Below are 27,330 nucleotides of genomic sequence, written 5' to 3'. Positions count from 1 at the left end.
TACTATGCATTATAGCATCTTTGCCAGTTCTTTAAACATTGTCCTTACCGGACGATGATGGTATTTCAGCATTTGGAGTTCTCACGTATCGAAGCTTTTGCCTGCATAATCTTGCAGTCAAGAAAGGCAAGTTCATCGCTTGCTCATGTCATTTGATTATTTGTATCAAACTATATGCAAAGTACTATACTTATCACTCATGCATTGAAAAGCAAAGTATTATTTTACAATTATGAATATGACTATGTGGTGGGCAATGGAACCATGGTATGTGTTGATACGGTGGAGGTTCCATTGCGTGGGTACTACTCATCTAGGACTAAGTACCAATGCCGTCCAGTGATTCTAGCGCCGTACATATCGCGTTGACCATAAGATCTATAATGGCTTTGGGGAAGTCAGCTGTATCTTTTCCCTTCTGCACGCCAACGGATTGGTAGAGCCGGCGGGGTGTTGGAGGCACTGCCGTAGGTTGGGATAGCCTTTTAAATCCCCATCCATTAGTGATGTTGGGCTCTACGATCTATGATGGATTGTCCAAAGTGCACCGTGAGTAAAGCCGTGTTATCGGGAGAAGTCTACTGGGGGTGTACGGGTGGACAAAAGGGTGGGTTTGCAGTCGCGGAGAAGGCAGTGATTGGCTTGGATCTTACACCTGGCCCCACACCAAGGAAGTGTGGACGAGCATGCATCTCGGATAGGTATCAAGGATAAGGTCTCTTATGGGAAAAGTAACGCACCTCTGCAGAGGATACTGAATTGTGACTGTCACTCCCTGTTCCGGGAAGGGAACTGCGAACGCGGCAGGAAAGGAACTCCACGAAGTTCTGGTCAACCTGTGAAGACTGACGGGCATAGTTTTCAGAATAAAATAAACCTTTTGAAGAAATGATTACAAAAACTTGCATTGGCCTATGACTTTATGGTCTATGGTTGTAGCTAGTGCATGATACACATATTTCCTAATATGAACTTGCTGAGTACGCTCGTACTCATTCTATCCCATTTGAACCCCCTTCTTAGATCAAGGCACCGAAGAAGAAACTACCGTGGAACTCAAAGACAAGGGAGTCAACTGCAACAAGATGAAGAATCCAATCAAAGAAGTCAATGGAGTCAACTTCCGCATCAGCTATAATGGAAACCTAGAATAGTGATAGAAGGGGACCTTTCCCTAATCCTAGCACCTAAGTAGCTAGATTTCTATAGCAAGCCAAGTAGCTCTTGAACTTGAGTTAGCAATAAGATAGACTACGAGTCGTTCTTCTGGAGCTTTATTTTGAAGTTTAACCTCACTGTAAAGTAGGAGGTTGTGTTGATCTTATGTAAACAGTTCGTGTGTACTTCTATAGACATACCTTGGACTCGCATATGTTTCTGTTGTACCACTCTGAGAGATGTAATATGAGTGGAACGGTGTTTCACTTGTGTTATGTCAACGACTTGTGTACTACACCATGCAGTGGTACGTGATACGTCCCCGACGTATCCATAATTTCTGTTGTTCCATGCTTGTTTTATGACAATACTTACATGTTTTGCTTGCACTTTATAATGTTTTTATGCGTTTTCCGGAACTAACCTATTAACGAGATGCCACAGTGCCAGTTCCTGTTTTCTGCTGTTTTTGGTTCCAGAAAGGCTGTTCGGGCAATATTCTCGGAATTGGACGAAATCAACGCCAAACCTCCTATTTTTCCCGGAAGGCTCCAGAACACCGAAGAAGAGTCGGAGGAGAGCCAGGGGGGCCCCACACCACCTAGCCGCGCGGGCCAGGCCCTGGCCGCGCCGGCCTAGGGTGAGGCCACCCTGTCGACCCCCCTGCGCCGCCTCTTCGCCTATAAAATCCCTTTCGACCTAAAAACACCGTACCAATTGACGAAACTCCAGAAAGACTCCAGGGGCGCCGCCGCCATCGCGAAACTCCAATTCGGGGGACAGAACTCTGTTCCGGCACCCTGCCGGAACGGGGAAGTGCCCCCGGAAGCCATCTCCATCAACGCCATCGCCTCCACCATGCTCCGTGAGTAGTTCCCCCATGGACTACGGGTTCTAGCAGTAGCTATGTCGGTATACTCTCCCCCATGTACTTCAATACAATGGTCTCATGAGCTGCCTTACATGATTGAGATTCATCTGATGTAATCGGTGTTGTGTTTGTTGGGATCCGATGGATGATACATTATGATTAGTCTATCTATAAAGTTTGTGAAGTTATTGTTGCTGCAATCTTGTTATGCTTAATGCTTGTCACTAGGGCCCGAGTGGCATGATCTTAGATTTAAGCTCTATATTGTTGCTTAGATTGTATCTACAAGTTGTATGCACATGTCACTGTCCGGAACCAATGGCCCCGAAGTGACAGAAATCGGGACAACCGGAGGGGATGGTAGTGATGTGAGGATCACATGTTTTCACGGAGTGTTAATGCTTTGCTCCGGTACTCTATTAAAAGGAGTACCTTAATATCCGATAGTTTCCCTTGAGGCCCGGCTGCCACCGGCTGGTAGGACAAAAGATGTTGTGCAAGTTTCTCATTGCGAGCACGTACGACTATATACGGAAAACATGCCTACATAATTAATAATCTTGATGTTCTATCTTAATGCTTTGATTCCTATCAATTGCCCAACTGTAATTTGTTCACCCAACACTTGTCACTTATTGGAGAGTTACCACTAGTGTAGATCGCTGGGAACCCCGGTCCATCTCTCATCATTATATACTTGTTCTACATGTCATTGGAAGTAGTATCAACTATCTTCTCGTGCGATTGCTCTCTTATTGCTATTACTGCTTTCTTTGTATTCTTGTTACTACTGCTCTCATATTACTGCTACTTTCACATCACCCCTGTTGCTAGTGCTTTTCCAGTGCAGCTGAATTGACAACTCAGTTGTTAAGGCTTATAAGTATTCTTTACCTCCCCTTGTGTCGAATCAATAAATTTGGGTTATACTACCCTCGAAGACTATCGCGATCCCCTATACTTGTGGGTCATCAAGACTGTTTTCTGGCGCCGTTGCCGGGGAGGCATAGCTCTACTCATAAGTTCACCTGGGGAGTACACTCTACCTCTCTCTCTGTTTTATTTTATTTTGTTTTGCTTAGTTTACTTTTGTCTAGTTTATTTGTGCTTAGTTTATTTTCTGTCTAGTATTAGTTTGCGTAGTTTACTTTTGCTTAGTTTATTTTTGTCTTGTTTTATTTGTCTCATATACCCAAAAATCCATAAAAATTTGAAAAACCAAAAAATTAAAAACTGCTGTTATGGGAGAACCTACAACCTACTTGGAGCTCATAGAATGTTATAATAATTATAGGAAATCAAGAGCTGGTGAAGTAATGAGTGCTATGATAGAAAAAGTGAATACAATTGCTAAAATCTTGCTTAAACGCCATGATATAAACTGTTGCTCTCAACAGGATACTAAACATCTTAAATTTCAATGTGGCTTTAGTGAGGAAATTTTAATTAAGAACTATAATCGGAATTGCTATATTCATTATGGGTTCGAAGAGGTAGAACAATTTGTCGTGTTTATGGGAGCCTCTGAGATCGAATCCTTCATGGTTGAGAATTATGAAACTTGTGTTGTTTGTAAGGACCTTAAAGATTATGTCTCTTCTATCCTTAATTGTTGCATAGAATGCTTCGGTAATAATCCTTATATCATTGATTATAAAGAGAGACTCATTAATGCACAAGAATGCACTCACAATTTGCAGGAACCGGTGGAAGAAGAAACTGATGAACCTCAAAGCTCATTGGATGAAAAAGAGGAGGAAATTGATGAACCTGAAAGCTCATTGGATGAAAAAGAAGAGGAGAGCGACGAACAAAAGGGGGAAGAATGGATTAGCTACCCATGCCAACCTTCTAATGAGAGTAACTCTTCATCTCTTACACTATTTGATTGTCCTCCATGCTTACCGAAAGAGGTTGAATGTTATGTTCCTGTGGATTCTCTTGAAATAGTACCTATGAGTAATACTTGTGAGAATAATTATGCTACTGTTATAAATGATAATCCATGCTACTTTGATAAATCTTATGATAATGCTTTGTTTGTTCCTGATGTCGAAATGCATGGTACTAAAGAATTTTGCTTGGCAAATGTTTATGATAAAGCTCTAGATGATGGTCCTATGTTACTTGATAATATTAATTGTACTACTAATGAAAATGGGATTGGAGAGTTATTGACTTTATCTATGTGTCCCATATCTCTTGAGATTGATCAACTACCTTGTTATATTATTGATAAAAGTGTGTTTGAAAGTTTTAATTCCACTATTCTTGAACTTGATAAAAATTATATGTCTATGGATCATGAAAAGTTTGCTGCATGTGATAGTTATATTGTTGAGTTTGTTCATGAAGCTACTGAAAATTATTATGAGAGAGGAAAATATGGTAGTAGAAATTTTCATGGTACTAATACACCTCTCTATATGCTGAAATTGTTGGAGTTACACTTGTTCTATCTTCTTATGCTTGTCACCTTGTTCTTCATGATTTTATTTGTGTACAAGATTCCTTTGCATAGGAAGCATGTTAGACTTAAATGTGTTTTGGATTTGCCTCTTGATGCTCTCTTTTGCTTCAAATACTATTTCTTGCGAGTGCATCATTAAAACTGCTGAGCCCATCTTAATGGCTATAAAGAAAGCAACTTCTTGGGAGATAACCCATGTGTTATTTTGCTACAGTACTTTGTTTTATATTTGTGTCTTGGAAGTTGTTTACTACTGTAGCAACCTCTCCTTATCTTAGTTTTGTGTTTTGTTGTGCCAAGTGAAGCCTCTAATCGAAGGTTGATACTAGATTTGGATTTCTGCGCAGAAACAGATTTCTATCTGTCACGAATCTGGGCTGTTTTCTCTGTAGGAAAATCAGAAAAATATGCCAATTTACGTGCGTGTTCCTCAGATATGTACGCAACTTTCATTAGTTTCGAGTTTTCTGATTTGAGCAACGGAAGTATTTTATTAAAATTTGTCTTTACTGCCTGTTCTGTTTTGGCAGATTCTGTCTCTGTTTTTTGCATTGTCTCTTGTGGACTTTAAGCGAGGTTTTCTAGACGTAGAGGGCTGTAGCTAATGTTTTATTGAGTTCTTGCAATGTGCCACTACAGGACCAAGGTGGATTCAAATTTTTTGAGTACTAACCCCTCTAATGAAGTTTATGAGAAGTTTGTTGTGAAGGAAGTTTTCAAGGGTCAAGAGAGGAGGATGATATATGATCAAGAAGAGTGAAAAGTCTAAGCTTGGGGATTCCCCCGTGGTTCATCCCTGCATATTTCAAGAAGACTCAAGCGTCTAAGCTTGGGGATGCCCAAGGCATCCCCTTCTTCATCAACTTATCAGGTTCCTCCCCTGAAACTATATTTTTATTCAGTCACATCATATGTGCTTTACTTGGAGCGTCTGTATGTTTTATTTTTGTTTTGTTTGAATAAGATCGGATCCTAGCAATCCTTGTTTGGGAGAGAGACACGCTCCACTTTTTCATATGAACACTTGTTCTTCGTTTTACTTTTAATGTTCAATGATAAAAGTTGGAAGCTACAATACTTATCTTTATTTGGTTGGAAGAAGAAAATGCCTCATATGTATTGGATAATTTGACACTTGGCAATTGTTTTGAGCTCTCAAGTAGATCATAAGTTTTTGCATGTAGTTTAAACCTATTAGTGGAGAACTACCGTAAAGCTTGTTAAGATTGGTTTGCATAATTGATCTCTCTTAAGGTCTAGATATTTTCTGGTAAAAGTGTTTGAGCAACAAGGAAGACAGTGTAGAGTATTATAATGCTTGCGATATGTTCTTATGTAAGTTTTGCTGTACCGGTTCATACTTGTGTTTGCTTCAAACAACCTTGCTAGCCTAAGACTTGTATCGAGAGGGAATACTTCTCATGCATCCAAAATCCTTGAGCCAACCACTATGCCAATTGTGTCCACCATACCTACCTACTATGTGGTATTTCCTGCCATTCCAAAGTAAATTGCTTGAGTGCTACCTTTAAACAATTCAAAATTTATTACCTCTGATTTGTGTCAATGTTTTATAGCTCATGAGGAAGTATGTGGTGTTTAGCTTTCAACCTTGTCATTTACTTTTGACGGACTCTCATATGGACTAGTGGCACATCCGCTTATCCAATAATTTTGCAAAAAGAGCTGGCAATGGGATTCCCAGTCCCGAATTAATTAACTTAAATAGACACTCCTCCATGGTATGTGATTGTTGGACGGCACCCGAAGGATTCGGTTAGCCATGGCTTGTGTAAGCAAAGGTTGGGGGGAGTGTCATCATCATAATAAAAATAAAATAAAAAGGCACTCCTTCATGGTATGAGATTGTTGGCAGGCACCCGAGGATTCGGTTAGCCATGGTTTGTGCAAGAAAGGTTGGAAGGAGTGCCACATAAATATGCAAATAATTCATGGGAGCCGCTCTTGAAAGTCCGGTTGGCGAGGTAGTTAGTGTACCCATTACCATTCGTTGACAACAACAAACACCTCTCAAAACTTTACTTTTATGCTCTCTATATGTTTTCAAAACCAAAGCTCTAGCACAAATATAGCAATCGATGCTTTCCTCTTTGAAGGACCATTCTTTTACTTTTAATGTTGAGTCAGTTCACCTACTTCCTTCCACCTTAGAAGCAAACACTTGTGTCAACTGTGCATTGATTCTTACATACTTGCATATTTGCATTCATCATATTACTTTGTGTTGACAATATCCATGAGATATACATGTTGAAAGTTGAAAGCAACCGCTGAAACTTATATCCTCCTTTGTGTTGCTTCGATGCCTTTACTATGAACTTATTGCTTTATGAGTTAACTCTTGTGCAATCTTTTGATGCTTGTCTTGAAAGTACTCTCTATGAAAAGTTTTGCTATATGTTATCTACTTGTTAGCAACTATAGATCATTGCCTTGAGTCACTTCATTCATTTCATATGCTTTGTAATAGTATGATCAAGGTTATGTAAGTAGCATGTCACTACAGAAATTATTCTTTTTATCGTTTACCTGCTCGGGACGAGCAGGAACTAAGCTTGGGGATGCTGATACGTCCCCGACGTATCCATAATTTCTGTTGTTCCATGCTTGTTTTATGACAATACTTACATGTTTTGCTTGCACTTTATAATGTTTTTATGCGTTTTCCGGAACTAACCTATTAACGAGATGCCACAGTGCCAGTTCCTGTTTTCTGCTGTTTTTGGTTCCAGAAAGGCTGTTCGGGCAATATTCTCGGAATTGGACGAAATCAACGCCAAACCTCCTATTTTTCCCGGAAGGCTCCAGAACACCGAAGAAGAGTCGGAGGAGAGCCAGGGGGGCCCCACACCACCTAGCCGCGCGGGCCAGGCCCTGGCCGCGCCGGCCTAGGGTGAGGCCACCCTGTCGACCCCCCTGCGCCGCCTCTTCGCCTATAAAATCCCTTTCGACCTAAAAACACCGTACCAATTGACGAAACTCCAGAAAGACTCCAGGGGCGCCGCCGCCATCACGAAACTCCAATTCGGGGGACAGAACTCTGTTCCGGCACCCTGCCGGAACGGGGAAGTGCCCCCGGAAGCCATCTCCATCAACGCCATCGCCTCCACCATGCTCCGTGAGTAGTTCCCCCATGGACTACGAGTTCTAGCAGTAGCTATGTCGGTATACTCTCCCCCATGTACTTCAATACAATGGTCTCATGAGCTGCCTTACATGATTGAGATTCATCTGATGTAATCGGTGTTGTGTTTGTTGGGATCCGATGGATGATACATTATGATTAGTCTATCTATAAAGTTTGTGAAGTTATTGTTGCTGCAATCTTGTTATGCTTAATGCTTGTCACTAGGGCCCGAGTGGCATGATCTTAGATTTAAGCTCTATATTGTTGCTTAGATTGTATCTACAAGTTGTATGCACATGTCACTGTCCGGAACCAATGGCCCCGAAGTGACAGAAATCGGGACAACCGGAGGGGATGGTAGTGATGTGAGGATCACATGTTTTCACGGAGTGTTAATGCTTTGCTCCGGTACTCTATTAAAAGGAGTACCTTAATATCCAGTAGTTTCCCTTGAGGCCCGGCTGCCACCGGCTGGTAGGACAAAAGATGTTGTGCAAGTTTCTCATTGCGAGCACGTACGACTATATACGGAAAACATGCCTACATAATTAATAATCTTGATGTTCTATCTTAATGCTTTGATTCCTATCAATTGCCCAACTGTAATTTGTTCACCCAACACTTGTCACTTATTGGAGAGTTACCACTAGTGTAGATCGCTGGGAACCCCGGTCCATCTCTCATCATTATATACTTGTTCTACATGTCATTGGAAGTAGTATCAACTATCTTCTCGTGCCATTGCTCTCATATTGCTATTACTGCTGCTGTGTTACTGTTACTACTGCTCTCATATTACTGCTACTTTCACATCACCCCTGTTGCTAGTGCTTTTCCAGGTGCAGCTGAATTGACAACTCAGTTGTTAAGGCTTATAAGTATTCTTTACCTCCCCTTGTGTCGAATCAATAAATTTGGGTTATACTACCCTCGAAGACTATCGCGATCCCCTATACTTGTGGGTCATCAGTACGCTGGGTCATCACAGCTGGTATCAGAGCAAATGCTTTGACCCTAGGATTAAAACCCTTTAAAGGAGACCTATAGGTTTGGTAGTGTCTATAGGAAGTATCTTAGTTAATACAACTATACTAAGACAACTATGCTAAGACAATTATGTTAAGCCAACTATGCTAAACCAACAATTCTTTTGACTTAAGGTGGGTATTCACTTGAGAATAATCTTGACACACTTGAGTCAATCTTTCTTATCTATTTTCTTAAGTAAAGTTAGTTAGTTATCTTGCTTCATTCCAAATAACTAGAACACCATTGGAGCTTAAGATAATGGGTGGTAGTAGACCACAGTTGGTATACAAAACATGGTAGTCCAAAGAGAGGATACAACCATAAGGAAGATATCCTATTGGAAGAAGTATACCAATACAAGTATGGTTAAGTAAGATTCATTTAAAATGTCAAATGACTGATGTTAAGTGAGGAATATAAGTTATATAAGATAGTATATACCTATGATGAGTCAATCATGGGAGGTAAGGAAGAGTGATAGGAATTACATGAGTCTACTTTCAATAATAAACTAGGTACTCATATATGATTCACTTGAGAGTCATGATGTGAGGGAGTAAAACATCGCAAGTGAATTACAAGAGTTTGATAAGGAGTAGTATTTAGGGAATGGTTCGAAAGCTTAGGCCTTAAAATCCTGATAATTGTACCAAGTATGTTAGAACCATAGTCCTTAATTTAAAGAAGGCTTATTTAAAGCATATCACATAGAGAAATCCTGGAGTTATAGGTGGTATATTCTAAACAGTCATGTGTTTAGAGTAGACATGTTAGAACTAATTGTATTATAGATAGTAGTCCTCAATAGCACATATATATGGTATACTATTTTGTTAGTACTTCCAAAGAAAACTAGGTTAACTTCAACTATTCCAGGCCATTTTTGTTTCAAGTTTGTCTCATTGCAAATGTGCAATTAAGATAAATGTTGAGACAAATAGTAGAAATTCACGTATTCGTGCTAAGTATCACAACCTAAACCTATCTTATGTGGTGTTATATACTACACATCTGAGCCTGATGTTTAGGGATGTCTTACCCAACTACTATCTTCAGGCATATAATGATGTGTATTATGAACACAAAGCTAAATCTTCTTGGATTTTATTGGATTTTCATTGTTTGACTAGATCCATACATGAAGTTTGACTTTGATATGCAAATGCATGTTGCAATATCAAGCTCTTACTTGATGTTATAGGTCTAGGGGTAAATGTATTCGTGTGAGGAAGTGACGAATTCTGAAGATTTTGAAGACGATGAAGGTTCACTAGAAGAAGGAAGTCAAATTGTGGGGAGCCACCCCAATACTCTAAAGGAAAGACCAATCAAAACTCACTTCTATCCTTAGTCAAGGAGTATTTCAATATGGATGTATCATGAAAGTGAGAAAAGTAGTGAATATGGAGTAGTAGAAGTAGAGCTGTATTCATTCTGGAAGAAGGGAATGCAAGTGAAGTCACTTACAATACTATTTTCGTAGTGTCAACAAGTGGTTATCTTGCAAAACAAACCCTAGAAGAAGGAAAATAGACAGGTGAAGTCGCAGCCGGTATAATAAGACCGCAGCTGATATAGGATAATCATGAGGAGAAAGAATGTAAAGTGAGGTATATCTTAACTAAAACTATGTAAGTAGCCACAGCTGGTAGGTAGATATTGACAACCATAACATAGCCTCAGCTGGTATCCAATAAGTCACATCTTGTGTTAGATAGTCTGCAGCTGGTAACAAATAGTCCACTGCCTGAACATTTCTTTACCTAAAAGAAAATGGGATTCCGCAGCTGGTATTCCATAGCTAGTAACCATTTAGTCGAAGGAATTACAATGGATATCCACAATTGTGTGGATACACCGCAAAGAATTCTTCATGAGACTCTAGAAAAGTACAAACTATAAGCTAGACCAAGACTAATCTTCTAACCTTGGAGTTTAATGATTAGAAGAAAGTAAGTTTGAAGATCATTAGTAAACTCCAAGGGGGAGAGGAAGACTGAAGGAGAAGTATTAAAATATGATATTTGGAGTATGATGGACCAAGAAGAAGGTCTGAACTGAGAGGAAGTCCGATCCTATTTTCATAAGATTGGTGGAAGCATCCATATAATAGTACTCTTAGGAGGTTGTCAGACCAGAAGCCGAGGTTCATATCTCGAGGAGATAAGGGTTAGACCTTAACTTGAGTGGATAATTGTAATTACTCCAAAACCAAGAGGACTTAAGTAAGCTTAAGATAATGAAGTTGGATGAAGAAGATGCCGGAGGACAATCAAAGCTTAAGAAAGTTTAAGATTGAAGGGTTTGACCATACCAAAACTAATGATTATTAGAAAGATTCCTTTCATGGAACCTAAAGAAACCAAAAGGAAGATAACTAGTATAAACTAGAGGCCATGATTGGATGGACTAAATGAGTCTAATCCATTCGTATGACTAAACAACCAGGACCATGCCTATTGTAGATACCTTACTAAGTACCATTACTTTCGTTATGGTAGTAAGGGAAAACAATACCTTACTTTAAACCAATCCTGTAGACTTAAGGTTTGGACACCGCAGCTGGTACACAATAGTGCTATATTACATCGCAGCTGGATTACCGCAGTTGGTAGAACCAAGCTTTGCGTACCCAGATAGGAAGCTATCACCACAACCATTAGTAAAGTCCATTAGCATAAGAAGATGTCCTAGTCCAAGGATCTTTGGAGAGTAAGCCTATAAGCTTAGAGTGTTGGAAGAAATCATAGAATTAAAGAAAGTATCAGTGCCAGACATCAGAAGACTTCAGGAAGGATCTGGACTAGGGATATATTCAACTATATCTAGTGTGATCACCATGGAGTTGAAGGATGGTGATATGTTCAGGACATTTCTACATTCCGAAATGTGAGAGCGTTCGAACTTCGGGACGAAGTTCAGTTTAAGGGGGAGAGCCTGTAATATCCCAGGTTTAGACTCAATAAAATGAGAGAACACCAAAGTGTGCATTGCATTCATGCATAGAAAATCCGGGGAATTTTCGCGCTTTTAAATAAAACTTACTACAGTAACTGAAGTTTCACTTGACTTGCTGGAACTGAAGTAGATCATCAGGTCAAGCGCTATAAACTTCACTGTGATCTTTGCTAAAACCTTGTTTTGGATAGAGATGATTTGATCTATGGGCTAGATCAAATAGAAGTAGCTTTATAACAAACAACACCTTAAGTAAGGATCAACTACAAGATCTTATAAAGGATCTCAACATGTCATTCCTTACAACAACACATGAATAATTATTCAATCCTAAATCAAAGAACACAATTAGTTAAAACACTATTCTATACTTATCTTATCCATGTCTTCTACTAAATAAATGTTCCTACCATGAGTCACATGGTATATCTTTTCAACTACAATACTTGAACCAAGTCAAGAACACTCATATTCATTCTTCATTAAACCTTGACCATTCCAACCTTGTTTCTCAACTCATATCATTAAACCTAGAGAAAGGAGAGAAGCATTCATATGCTTATTCTATCCATTGAATAGAACCTAGATTACTATTTAAACCTTATCCAATTGAGGTACTTGTTGATACTAACCAATGATACAAGAAATATAAGTCAAGTAATAAACCCTACCTATTCAGTAGAGCTCAACCTAGCTAAAGAGGTATACTCAAGTATATGGACTAATACTTGATCTTGGAGAGAGAACCATAATTCACCAATGAAGTGTTATGAGACCAATACTTTGATCATTACAAATTGGGTGATGATCACAAACCCTAAGAACCTAAGTGAGTGTGTTGAGAGAAGTATTAAAGAAGAGAGATTAGTGAGGAATAAGTGGATCATGTCTAATGCATGATCTTACTTTATAAATTGAGATGATAAGTTAAACCTACATATGTGAGGTATAGATCTCATTCTTCTCATAAATAATAAGTAACTCATTAGTAGTTAACCAAACCAATACTCATGCCTTGTACAAAGTAGTATTGATATGGTATCTAAACCTTGCCTATCCAAACACTTGAGACAAACATAGCATTGTCTTGATACAATAATTCTACCTAAGTGAGGAGGATAACCCTAGCCACTAGAACATGATCAAAGCTTATACCATATTTTAATCCTAGTTGTGTATCACATTGGTGATCACTACTTAAAACCTAGGCCATATTTGAATTCCAATCCAAGCATCACTTTGGATTATAAATATAACCCTGCCATGCCTCATGCCTATTTAATACTTCAAATAGTGAAGTATTCCCAAAACCATAAACCTTGTCATGTGGAACCAATCTACATAAAATAATATGTCCTAACTTGTGTATCATGGATCACAAGTAATAAATCAAGCCATATATATCTAAGACCTAAATGTCATTTGGTGAGTAGAATGAAACCAATACCCTATTCTACTTTGCTATCCAAATTCTTTGTTTAGTGAACCAAATGAAATAGTATTCAGATAAGTAGTTGAGTTAATCATGAAGAATTTAGGATTCATTTTAAATAGTTCAAACAAGAGTTTGTTAAGCAAGAGTAATGGATATAGAGTTGAACCAACCATTTTGTTAAACCATTAGAAACAAATCTCCACATAAAATCATGAACCAATTCCATACCTTTTTTCCATTTGTTAAACCCTAGTCATACCTAAATTATATGTGAATAATCAATATGGTTAAGAATTTACAAAATAGAATATGTTCACCATGCACATGTTCTACATTCCAAATCATTTAAACAGATTTGATTTATAAAGATAAAAGCAATTGAGTTGAACTCTAAAATTCATATCTATTTGTATTTTTAACTTGTGCCTCCAAACAACACAAATTTAATCAAATACTAAATGTTTATTTAAACACCAAAATGATACAGTAAGCATTATTATCAAGTTATGTTGATATCCAAATAATTTTGAACCTACAAAACAAAGCAGAAATCAAATTTGAATTCAAACCAGAAAATAGAAAACAAAACAGAATTCAAAACAGAAATTTAAAAGAGAATGGAGGGAAACTCACCTGGCAGGTCATCGCGCAGCCCAACACCCATCTGAAAGAACATCTCTCACATTATGTTTTGTGTGTTTGATGTCAATATATGTGATACACTAATGTTTGTTTAAGTGGTACAGGGATTACATATATACATATTCTTGTGTGTTGGATTTGGTCGGTCTGTCAAAAGAAAAACAGCAAAGTTGGTCAGGCCGGATAATCCGGGCCGGATATTTCAACAATATCCGGCCCCCTGATTTTGGCTAAGTCTTCGAGGAAAAGCAGCGCAGTATAGGGGCCGGATTTTTGCCCGGATATTGTCCCGGTATTGTACCAGGGCCGGAATATCCGGGCCGGATATTTTGGAAATATTCGGCCCCCTCGAATTTGGCTAAGGACTGGAAGAAAAACAAGTCTGGCATAGGGCTGGACATTTGGCCGGATAAAGTCACAGTTTTGTCCCGAAGGCCGGATTATCCGGGGGGGGGGGGCGGATTATCCGGCCCTTACTTAGGCCGGAATATCCGGCCCCCCCTTCTTCTACCTTGGTTGCTTGCTCAATCATTGCACAAGAAATCTGCCAAGTCACCTCCATTAGAGCCACCTCAAGAAACTCAAGATTTGCAAGATCTCCTTCCCCCCCAACCAAAGCTCTTGATCTTTGGAGATTCGAAGGAGAAGACACCGATCTACATCCTCACCGAAGCGTTCTTCATTTCCCCCTCTCTTGTTTGAGGGATCTCATGCTAGTGTTCCTATTTGGTTCCCTAGTTGATTTGTGTTGATGTATTGTTGTTGATTGTTGTGTTGTAACAGATTTGGGAGCCTCCAATTTGGTTGTGGATGTGTGCCCCAAGAACCTTGTAAAGGCCCGGTTTCCGCCTCGAGGAAATCCCTTAGTGGAAGTGGGCTAGGCCTTCGTGGCGTTGCTCACCGGAGATCTGAGTGAAGCCTTCGTGGCTGTTGGTTTGGCTTTCGTAGCAACCACACTCCTCCAAACGTAGACGTACCTTCTTGCAAAGGAAGGGAACTACGGGAATCATCTCCGTGTCATCGCGTGCTCCACTCTCGGTTACCTCTATCCTATTCTATCTCTATATTGCTTAGCTATATCTTGCTTAGTTGTTAGCCTTGTCATATAGGTAAATTCACTTAGTTGCATATCTAGAGAATTTACCTTTTGTGTCAAGCCTAAATTGAAAAAGAACTAAAAATTGGTTAGCACCTATTCACCCCCCCCTCTAGGTGCGGCATACGATCCTTTCAATTGGTATCAGAGCCTCGACTCTTATTTCGGGCTTAACCGCCTAAGAGTATGCCGGAGGACGGACCATCGGAAGGGGAGACTAGGCCGGTCACCATGGATGATATCAATTCGTTGAAGTCATACATGGATGCTCAAACGGAAAGCATGAGAAAAATGATTTCCGAGCTTTTGACCCCTCCCCGTCCAGTGGCTCCCACCATAGAGGTTAATATCACGGATGCGGTGGTAGAGGGTGATACTTCGGTATTACCCTCCGCTACCGCACCCATGAATGGTGATAACTTAAACACTATCAAACCCCCCATTGCATCTCCCAAGGGAACTAGTGGGAGTGAGAGCTACAATCGAGTAGCTCCACCTTTCCAATCACCCGATATACCGGTTCCCCATCCTCATATAAACATCCGGGGCGACCCACCTAAAGTTTCCGTTAATGATTACGATACTTGGCAATTTGAGTTTAGCTCTCATGTTCGCAGTGCCTCCAATGAACTTTGGAGAATCATTGAGGAAGGCTTCAATCCTTACAACCCCAAGAAGTTGACTAGAAGAGAAGCGGTTGATAGTCAACTCAACAACACCGCCTTGCACATGATTCAAACCGCCGTGGGGACAAAGGAGTTGTCTCGTGTTCGGCATTTCACCACCGCCAATGATGCTTGGGATGCTTTGGCCGCGGGTTGCATTGGAAGTGAGAGCACAAGAAGGAACAAGTATAATGCTCTTCGGAATAAAGCCGAAGGATTCATGAGGCTTCCGGATGAAGATCATGAAGACATGTATGGAATACTTCTCACCGTTGCCGACACCTTCCGGATTGTTGGAGCCTCTCACGTTAATGACTCTTGGATCAAGGAGAAGTACATTGAGTGCATGATGCCGTTCGAGCCTATTGATGTCAAGACTCTTGTCGGAAGAGAATGCTATGCCTCTCTCACCTCTCAACAAGCCGTGCATGAGATGCAAGCTCTCAAGGTCCTTGAGCAAAACTCTCATGATTCCCGCAATCGTGCCATTGGGATGACAAAAGGGTCCAACCTTGCCTTGGTGGTCAACCCCGTGCAAGAAGTGATTCCTCAAGAATCTTATAGGGCGTCTTGGAGCATGACCTATCCGGAAGACTTGGAACACCACTACCATGACCACATGGCATTCCATGCAAACACCTTTTGGATTGATCCTTCCAAGGCCAAGGAGGACAACATCAAGAGAAACAACTCAAGGGGTCCCTCAAGCTCGGGCCCAAGAACAAGATCTTGCTACAATTGCAATGACAAGCGCCATTTCATTGCCGAATGTCCCTATGAGAATAGGGAGACTCATGGTGGAAGGCTCATCCCCAAGGACAAGAGCAAAGACTCAAAGGGCAAATATTCAAAGCCCCTCAACAAGAAATTCTACAACAAGAACAAGAAGGGCAAGAGGCCCTCAAGGATTGTGCTAGTGGCTAATGAAGAATACTCTTCCGATGAGATTGCAAGTGCTAGTGATGATGATGAAGAGGAAAGCTCAAGAGAAGTGTCCGCCATTGTCACCACCAACATTCCCTCTTCCTCTCTCTTTGATTCACCCAATGAGAACCCTCAACGCAAGAATGCACATTGCTTCATGGCAAGGTCCACCTTGGACACTGATACGTCCAAAACGTATCTACTTTCCCGAACACTTTTGCTATTGTTTTGCTTCTAATTTGTGTATTTTGGATGCAACTAACACGGACTAACGCTGTTTTCAGCAGAACTGCTCTGGTGTCTCGTTTTTGTGCAGAAATCCAACTTTCGGGAAAATCCTCGGAATTTATGCAGAAGGCCCTATTTTCCCAGAATAATGACGGAGCCAGAAGGACAATTAAGGTGGAGGCCCGAGGGCCCCACACCATAGGGCGGCGCGGCCCTGTGGTGTGGCCCCCTCGGCCGGCCTCCGACGCCCTCCTTCGGACTACTTATCGGCCTCGACCTAAAAACGCCTGGAGAGAAGTGGAAGTCGCCAGAAACCCTCCAGAACGCCGCCACATTGCGAAACTCCATCGCGGGAGCCAGAAGTCTCCGTTCTGGCACTCCGCCGGGACGGGGAATTGGAGGAGATCATCGCCGCCATCACCGCCAACGCCTCTACATCAACCAGCCATGTTTCCCCCATCCATGTGTGAGTAATTCCCCCGCTGTAGGCCGAAGGGGATGGTAGGGATTGGATGAGATTGGTCATGTAATAGCATAAGATTGTTAGGGCATAGTGCCTAGTGTCCGTAATTGGTACTTTGATGATATTGTTGCAACTTGTTATGCTTAATGCTTGTCACTAGGGCCCGAGTGCCATGATCTCAGATCTGAACATGTTATTGTTTCATCATGATATTCATTGTTTATGGTCTTACCTATAAGTTGTATACACATGTCGCTGTCCGGAACCGATGGCCCCGAAGTGACAGAAATCGGGACAACCGGAGGGAATGGTAGCGATGTGAGGATCACATGTGTTCACGGAGTGTTAATGCTTTGCTCCGGTACTCTATTAAAAGGAGTACCTTAATATCCAGTAGTTTCCCTTGAGGCCCGGCTGCCACCGGCTGGTAGGACAAAAGATGTTGTGCAAGTTTCTCATTGCGAGCACGCACGACTATATATGGAACACATGCCTATTGATTGCTTTGTACCTGGACACCGTTTTATTATTATCTGCAAATGCCCTGCTATGATTGTTACATGAGTTTCTCTCATCCATGCAACGCCCGTCATCCATCCCCGTGCCTACAGTATTTTAATCCTGCTGTTTACTAAAATCACTACTGCTGTCTTTGTTACTCTGCTGCTGTTATTTCACTACTGCTACTGCTATAAAACTGTTACTACTGATAAACCCTTGCGAGCAAGTCTGTTTCCAGGTGCAGCTGAATTGACAACTCCGCTGTTAAGGCTTCCAAGTGTTCTTTGTCTCCCCTTGTGTCGAATCAATAAATTGGGTTTTACTTCCCTCGAAGACTGTTGCGATCCCCTATACTTGTGGGTCATCAAGACTATTTTCTGGCGCCGTTGCCGGGGAGCATAGCTTTATTTGGAAGTTCACTTGGATTAATATTGTTCGCTGCAAATTCTCCATCATGGGTAAACCTCGCGATACTAAGATCGCCATATTACCATCCACTACAAGAAAAGGTACAATTCTGAATACCTCTGCTGCTCTTGATTCACCATCTGTGATTGATAAACTTGTTTCACCGCCACATGCTTCGCATGCGGGTACTTCTGCTGAATCTGAACACTCTCATAATATTGATAATATTTCTACTGTGCTTGATGATAGTGGTTCATTGGGATCCTTTCTAGATGGTACAATTGCTAGGTCTAGACAAATTGAAAATACTGAAACTCCTAATGCTACTACACCTGTTAGTTCACCTGAACTTGATTATTTTAGTGATGATCCTGATGAAGATTATGTGGAGCTTAATGATGATTTTATTGAAAAATGCAATGCTACTACTGATGCAAGAAAAATTAAAAAGTTGCTTGCAGAACATGCTGTTAGATATAAACTGTCTCCTGATCCTAAGTTTGCCACATCTCCTATAAACATTAAGGATAAAGATTATGATTTTTCTCTTGATTTATCTCATATAGCTATTGTTGAGAAAACACCCTTTTGTGGTACTGAAAAAGAAAGTGCTGTTGAACACATGACTGAGTTATCTACTCTAAGTAGCTTGTTTTCTGATGATGTCAAGATGCGTACTTACTTTGTTGCTAAAATCTTTCCATTCTCATTAAAGGATGACGCTAAAACTTGGTATAATAATTTGCCACCTAATTCTATTAGAAGTCCAAAAGAATTGCTTGATGTTTTCTTCCGCAAATACTTTCCTGCTAGTGCTCAACATATTGCTTTGCAGAGAATTTATAATTTTGATAAGGGAGATGAAGAGAAATTGCCTGAGGCTTGGGCGAGATTCTGCTCTCTTATTAGAGCTCGGCCTGAGCATGATCTGGAAAAGCATGATTTGCTTGATATATTTTATAGTGGACTAACCATTGAGTCTAGGGCATACCTGGATAGTTGTGCTGGTTGTGTTTTCAGGAAAAGAACTCCAGACGACGCTGAAGAATTATTGGCTAAAATAAGCCGGAATCATGATGATTGGACTACGCCCGAACCAACTCCAACTCCAATATTGAAGAAGAGTGGTATGATTAAATTGAATGATGAAGATATGAGGGAAGCCAAGAAGTCTCTCAAGGAGAAAGGTATTAAATCTGAAGATGTGAAGAATCTACCTCCTATAGAAGATATATGTGAGATAATTCCCCCTTCATCCATGATTGAGGTAAACTCCCTTCAACGCTTTACTAGAGAAGATATTCCGTATTCGAAACCTCCTGCACAATGCTTAGATGAGTTTGATAATTACATTGTTAAGCAAGAAACTTTTAATATGAGAGTAGAGAATCATTTAATGGAAAATTCTCGAGCTATTAGTGAATTGCATGATATTGTGGAGAGAACCTCCAATGATGTTAAGTTGCTTGTTAAACATTTTCATATGATTCAAACTCAAATTGATCAACTCACTAAAGTGCAAAATGACCTGTTAGGGAATAATTCTAAAGAGAAACATGCTTATGAAGTGACAACTAGGGGTGGTGTCTCTACCCAGGATCCTCTATATCCTGAAGGGCATCCCAAAAGATTTGAACAAGATTCTCAACACATTGAACCTAGTTCTCATTCTAGGAAGAAAAAGAAGAAGAAACATAAAAATGTTGTAGAATCCTCTGAACCTGTTAATGATCCTAATAGTATTTCTATTTCTGATGCTGAAACTGAAAGTGGTAATGAACATGATAATGATAAAGATAATGATAAGAATGATACTCCTGATAAAGAAGAGGTTGAAGAAGAACCTGAAAAGCATGTTAAAAATAAAAAGTACACTAAAGAAGACTTTATTGCTGAGAAACATGGTAATGAAAGAGAACCTTGGGTGCAAAAGCAAATGCCTTTTCCTGCTAAGAAGCTAAAATCGAAGGAAGAAGAACACTATAATAAATTTTGCGATTGGATGAAACCTTTATTCTTGCAAATCCCTTTGACTGATGCTATTAAATTGCCTCCTTATTCAAAGTATATGAAAGATATTGTTACTAACAAAAGGAAAATCCCCAATGAGGAAATTTCCACTATGCTTGCTAATTACTCTTTCAATGGCAAAGTGCCAAAGAAGTTGGGTGATACGTCTCCGACGTATCGATAATTTCTTATGTTCCATGCCACATTATTGATGTTATCTACATGTTTTATGCACACTTTATGTCATATTCGTGCATTTTCTGGAACTAACCTATTAACAAGATGCCGAAGTGCCAGTTGCTGTTTTCTGCTGTTTTTGGTTTCAGAAATCCTAGTAAGGAAATATTCTCGGAATTGGACGAAATCAAAGCCCAGGGGCCTATTTTTCCACGAAGCTTCCAGAAGTCCGAAGGAGAGACGAAGAGGGGCCACAAGGGGGCCACACCCTAGGGCGGCGCAGCCCCCCCTTGGCCGCGCGGCCCTGTGGTGTGGGGCCCCCGTGCCGCCTCTTGACCTGCCCTTCCGCCTACAAATAGCCTCCGTGATGAAACCCCCAGTACCGAGAACCACGATACGGAAAACCTTCCAGAGACGCCGCCAACGCCGATCCCATCTCGGGGGATCCAGGAGATCGCCTCCGGCACCCTGCCGGAGAGGGGAATCATCTCCCGGAGGACTCTACGCCGCCATGGTCGCCTCCGGTGTGATGTGTGAGTAGTCTACCCCTGGACTATGGGTCCATAGCAGTAGCTAGATGGTTGTCTTCTCCCCATTGTGCTATCATTGTCGGATCTTGTGAGCTGCCTAACATGATCAAGATCATCTATCTGTAATTCTATATGTTGCGTTTGTTGGGATCCGATGAATAGAGAATACTTGTTATGTTGATTATCAAAGTTATACTTATGTGTTGTTTATGATCTTGCATGCTTTCCGTTACTAGTAGATGCTCTGGCCAAGTAGATGCTTGTAACTCCAAGAGGGAGTATTTATGCTCGATAGTGGGTTCATGCCTGCATTGACACAGGACGATGTGACAGAAAGTTCTAAGGTTGTGTTGTGCTGTTGCCACTAGGGATAAAACATTGATGCTATGTCTAAGGATGTAGTTGTTGATTACATTACGCACCATACTTAATGCAATTGTCTGTTGCTTTGCAACTTAATACTGGAGGGGGTTCGGATGATAACCTGAAGGTGGACTTTTTAGGCATAGATGCAGTTGGATGGCGGTCTATGTACTTTGTCGTAATGCCCAATTAAATCTCACTATAATTATCATGATATGTATGTGCATTGTCATGCTCTCTTTATTTGTCAATTGCCCAACTGTAATTTGTTCACCCAACATGCTGTTTGTCTTATGGGAGAGACACCTCTAGTGAACTGTGGACCCCGGTCCAATTCTCTTTACTGAAATACAATCTACTGCAATACTTGTTCTACTGTTTTCTGCAAACAATCATCTTCCACACAATACGGTTAATCCTTTGTTACAGCAAGCCGGTGAGATTGACAACCTCACTGTTTCGTTGGGGCAAAGTACTTTGGTTGTGTTGTGCAGGTTCCACGTTGGCGCCGGAATCCCTGGTGTTGCGCCGCACTACATCCCGCCGCCATCAACCTTCAACGTGCTTCTTGGCTCCTCCTGGTTCGATAAACCTTGGTTTCTTTCTGAGGGAAAACTTGCTGCTGTGCGCATCATACCTTCCTCTTGGGGTTCCCAACGAACGTGTGAGTTACATGCCATCAAGCATATTTTCTGGCGCCATTGCCGGGGAGATCAAGACACGCTGCAAGGGGAGTCTCCACTTCTCAATCTCTTTACTTTGTTTTTGTCTTGCTTAGTTTTATTTACTACTTTGTTTGCTGCACTAAATCAAAATACAAAAAAATTAGTTGCTAGTTTTACTTTATTTGTTATCTTGTTTGCTATATCAAAAACACAAAAATTAGTTTACTTGCATTTACTTTATCTAGTTTGCTTTATTGTCTTGCACTCTATATTAAAAATACAAAAAAATTAGTTACTTGTGTTACCATGTCTAGCTCTGAACCTGTTACTTCTTCGCCTGAAGAATTAGTCTTCACTTTTAAACAAGGGGATGAGGAGAGTTTTAAGGATGCTTGGTCTAGAATTTTTACTTCTTATCGTAAAACTGAACCTCAAATGACTCTAAGCTTGCTCCTTAGTAATTTTTATTTTGGTCTTATGGTTCGCTATAGATATGCTTTGGATACTTTAGTGGGAGGAGATTTCCTTCATTGCAATGGGGATCAAGCTTTTAATGCCATAAAGAAGTTGGTTGCATCACATGATTCAGCTAATAACTTTGATTCAGCCCTCACTAGCATATATAGTAGATTAAACAATCTCGAGATAAGTACATCCCGCTTGGATGATAACTATTGCCACGTTCGTAATCGTCTTGAACAAGTTTTAGTGAACTCTAAACTCTCATTGTGGGATCCTGCTGTTAAAATTGTTATCGGTGATCGAACTCTCCATGCCTACTGTGATATTATGTATGAATTTTGCCTTATGCCTGAAAGTATTTATAAATCTTTGAAACTTTGGGGAGTTGATGAAGGAGGAGAAGAAATAACTCTCATTGATAACTCTACTATAATTCCTAAAGGAATAGCCGCAGGTGTGCATACAACCATTCTTGGAAGGACAATATCCATTGATTATCTTGTTATTAAAACAGGAAAACTCACACTCGGAAGATCCCTGCTGAAACTATTGGGAGCAGTCATTGATGTTGGCGAAGGCACTCTGAAATTCACCTCTATACCAGGGGGAAATCATATATTTCCTAAACCCAAGGGAAAGAAAAACAATAAGAAAGGTAAGGGTAAAGCCCAAGGTAAGGTTGACACACCGTCTCTTGATAATACTTGATACACACTTTCTGCGCCTAGCTGAAAGGCGTTAAAGAAAAGCGCTTATGGGAGACAACCCATGTTTTTACCTACAGTACTTTGTTTTTATTTTGTGTCTTGGAAGTTGTTTACTACTGTAGCAACCTCTCCTTATCTTAGTTTTGTGTTTTGTTGTGCCAAGTTAAGCCCTTGATAGAAAAGTAAGTACTAGATTTGGATTACTGCACAGTTCCAGATTTCTTTGCTGTCACGAATCTGGGTCCACCTCCCTGTAGGTAGCTCAGAAAATTAAGCCAATTTACGTGCATAATCCTCAGATATGTACGCAACTTTCATTCAATTTGAGCATTTTCATTTGAGCAAGTCTGGTGCCATTTTAAAATTCGTCAATACGAACTGTTCTGTTTTGTCAGATTCTGCCTTTTATTTCGCATTGCCTCTTTTGCTAAGTTGGATGAATTTCTTTGATCCACTAATGTCCAGTAGCATTATGCAATGTCCAGAAGTGTTAAGAATGATTGTGTCACCTCTGAATATGTTAATTTATATTGTGCACTAACCCTCTAATGAGTTGTTTCGAGTTTGGTGTGGAGGAAGTTTTCAAGGATCAAGAGAGGAGTATGATGCAACATGATCAAGGAGAGTGAAAGCTCTAAGCTTGGGGATGCCCCGGTGGTTCACCCCTGCATATATCAAGAAGACTCAAGCGTCTAAGCTTGGGGATGCCCAAGGCATCCCCTTCTTCATCGACAACATTATCAGGTTCCTCCCCTGAAACTATATTTTTATTCCATCACATCTTATGTGCTTTTTCTTGGAGCGTCGGTTTGTTTTTGTTTTTTGTTTTGTTTGAATAAAATGGATCCTAGCATTCACTTTATGGGAGAGAGACACGCTCCGCTGTAGCATATGGACAAGTATGTCCTTGGTTTCTACTCATAGTATTCATGGCGAAGTTTCCCCTTCGTTAAATTGTTATATGGTTGGAATTGGAAAATGATACATGTAGTAATTGCTATTAATGTCTTGGGTAATGTGATACTTGGCAATTGTTGTGCTCATGTTTAAGCTCTTGCATCATATGCTTTGCACCCATTAATGAAGAAATACATAGAGCATGCTAAATTTGGTTTGCATATTTGGTTTCTCTAAGGTCTAGATAATTTCTAGTATTGAGTTTGAACAACAGGGAAGACGGTGTAGAGTCTTATAATGTTTTCAATATGTCTTTTATGTGAGTTTTGCTGCACCGGTTCATCCTTGTGTTTGTTTCAAATAAGCCTTGCTAGCCTAAACCTTGTATCGAGAGGGAATACTTCTCATGCATCCAAAATACTTGAGCCAACCACTATGCCATTTGTGTCCACCATACCTACCTACTACATGGTATTTTCCGCCATTCCAAAGTAAATTGCTTGAGTGCTACCTTTAAAATTCCATCATTCACCTTTGCAATATATAGCTCATGGGACAAATAGCTTAAAAACTGTTGTGGTATTGAATATGTAATTATGCACTTTATCTCTTATTAAGTTGCTTGTTGTGCGATAACCATGTTCACTGGGGACGCCATCAACTTTTCATTGTTGAATTTCATGTGAGTTGCTATGCATGTTCGTCTTGTCTGAAGTAAGGGCGATCTACACTGAGTTGAATGGTTTGAGCATGCATATTGTTAGAGAAGAACATTGGGCCGCTAACTAAAGCCATGATCCATGGTGGAAGTTTCAGTTTTGGACAAACATCCTCAAATCTCTAATGAGAAAAGAATTAATTGTTGTTGAATGCTTAAAGCATTAAAAGAGGAGTCCATTATCTGTTGTCTATGTTGTCCCGGTATGGATGTCTAAGTTGAGAATAATCAAAAGCGAGAAATCCAAATGCGAGCTTTCTCCTTAGACCTTTGTACAGGCGGCATACAGGTACCCCTTTGTGATACTTGGTGAAAGCATATGTATTGCGGTGATAATCCAGGTAGTCCAAGCTAATTAGGACAAGGTGCGGGCACTATTAGTACACTATGCATGAGGCTTGCAACTTATAAGATATAATTTACATGATGCATATGCTTTATTACTACCGTTGACAAAATTGTTTCATGTTTTCAAAATCAAAGCTCTAGCACAAATATAGCAATCGATGCTTTTCCTCTATGAGGACCATTCTTTTACTTTTAATGTTGAGTCAGTTCACCTATTTCTCTCCACCTCAAGAAGCAAACACTTGTGTGAACTGTGCATTGATTCCTACATACTTGCTTATTGCATTTATTATATTACTCTATGTTGACAATATCCATGAGATATACATGTTACAAGTTGAAAGCAACCGCTGAAAATTAATCTTCTTTTGTGTTGCTTCAATGCCTTTACTTTGAATTATTGCTTTATGAGTTAACTCTTATGCAAGACTTAATTGATGCTTGTCTTGAAGTGCTATTCATGAAAAGTCTTTGCTTTATGATTCACTTGTTTACTCATGTCATATACATTGTTTTGATCGCTGCATTCACTACATATGCTTTACAAATAGTATGATCAAGATTATGATGGCATGTCACTCCAGAAATTATCTGTGTTATCGTTTTACCTACTCGGGACGAGCAGAACTAAGCTTGGGGATGCTGATACGTCTCCGACGTATCGATAATTTCTTATGTTCCATGCCACATTATTGATGTTATCTACATGTTTTATGCACACTTTATGTCATATTCGTGCATTTTACGGAACTAACCTATTAACAAGATGCCGAAGTGCCGATTCTTTGTTTTCTGCTGTTTTTGGTTTCAGAAATCCTAGTAAGGAAATATTCTCGGAATTGGACGAAATCAAAGCCCAGGGGCCTATTTTTCCACGAAGCTTCCAGAAGTCCGAAGGAGAGACGAAGAGGGGCCACGAGGGGGCCACACCCTAGGGCGGCGCGGCCCCCCCTTGGCCGCGCGGCCCTGTGGTGTGGGGCCCCCGTGCCGCCTCTTGACCTGCCCTTCCGCCTACAAATAGCCTCCGTGACGAAACCCCGGTGCGAGAACCACGATACGGAAAACCTTCCAGAGACGCCGCCAACGCCGATCCCATCTCGGGGGATCCAGGAGATCGCCTCCGGCACCCTGCCGGAGAGGGGAATCATCTCCCGGAGGACTCTACGCCGCCATGGTCGCCTCCGGTGTGATGTGTGAGTAGTCTACCCCTGGACTATGGGTCCATAGCAGTAGCTAGATGGTTGTCTTCTCCCCATTGTGCTATCATTGTCGGATCTTGTGAGCTGCCTAACATGGTCAAGATCATCTATCTGTAATTCTATATGTTGCGTTTGTTGGGATCCGATGAATAGAGAATACTTGTTATGTTGATTATCAAAGTTATACTTATGTGTTGTTTATGATCTTGCATGCTTTCCGTTACTAGTAGATGCTCTGGCCAAGTAGATGCTTGTAACTCCAAGAGGGAGTATTTATGCTCGATAGTGGGTTCATGCCTGCATTGACACCTGGGACAGTGACAGAAAGTTCTAAGGTTGTGTTGTGCTGTTGCCACTAGGGATAAAACATTGATGCTATGTCTAAGGATGTAGTTGTTGATTACATTACGCACCATACTTAATGCAATTGTCTGTTGCTTTGCAACTTAATACTGGAGGGGGTTCGGATGATAACCTGAAGGTGGACTTTTTAGGCATAGATGCAGTTGGATGGCGGTCTATGTACTTTGTCGTAATGCCCAATTAAATCTCACTATAATTATCATGATATGTATGTGCATTGTCATGCTCTCTTTATTTGTCAATTGCCCAACTGTAATTTGTTCACCCAACATGCTGTTTGTCTTATGGGAGAGACACCTCTAGTGAACTGTGGACCCCGGTCCAATTCTCTTTACTGAAATACAATCTACTGCAATACTTGTTCTACTGTTTTCTGCAAACAATCATCTTCCACACAATACGGTTAATCCTTTGTTACAGCAAGCCGGTGAGATTGACAACCTCACTGTTTCGTTGGGGCAAAGTACTTTGGTTGTGTTGTGCAGGTTCCACGTTGGCGCCGGAATCCCTGGTGTTGCGCCGCACTACATCCCGCCGCCATCAACCTTCAACGTGCTTCTTGGCTCCTCCTGGTTCGATAAACCTTGGTTTCTTTCTGAGGGAAAACTTGCTGATGTGCGCATCATACCTTCCTCTTTGGGTTCCCAACGAACGTGTGAGTTACACGCCATCATTGGGCGACCCAGGTATACCTACTATTCCTTGTTCTATTAAAAATAATTATGTTAAAACTGCTCTATGTGACTTGGGAGCCGGTGTTAGTGTTATGCCTTTTTCTCTTTATAAGAGACTTTACTTAGATAAGTTGATACCTACTGATATATCTTTGCAAATGGCTGATAAATCTACTGCTATTCCTGTTGGTATATGTGAGAATGTTCCTGTTCAAGTTACT

General features: G+C 40.6%; 1 protein-coding gene across 1 annotated transcript in view; it reads right to left on the bottom strand.

Moving 5' to 3' along the window:
• LOC127328582 (putative serpin-Z5) overlaps window positions 1-27,330 on the bottom strand; it is a 79,239-nt gene that overhangs the window by 11,276 nt on the left and 40,633 nt on the right. The window contains exon 4 of the mRNA XM_051355175.2: window positions 7,424-7,447. Coding sequence (XP_051211135.1) covers window positions 7,424-7,447 — 24 coding nt within the window. The remainder of the gene's footprint in view (window positions 1-7,423; window positions 7,448-27,330) is intronic.

The sequence above is a fragment of the Lolium perenne genome, chromosome 2 (genome assembly GCF_019359855.2).
Source record: "Lolium perenne isolate Kyuss_39 chromosome 2, Kyuss_2.0, whole genome shotgun sequence".
In the NCBI taxonomy this organism is placed as follows: Eukaryota; Viridiplantae; Streptophyta; class Magnoliopsida; order Poales; family Poaceae; genus Lolium; species Lolium perenne.
This window is presented reverse-complemented; position numbering and strand designations above follow the sequence as displayed.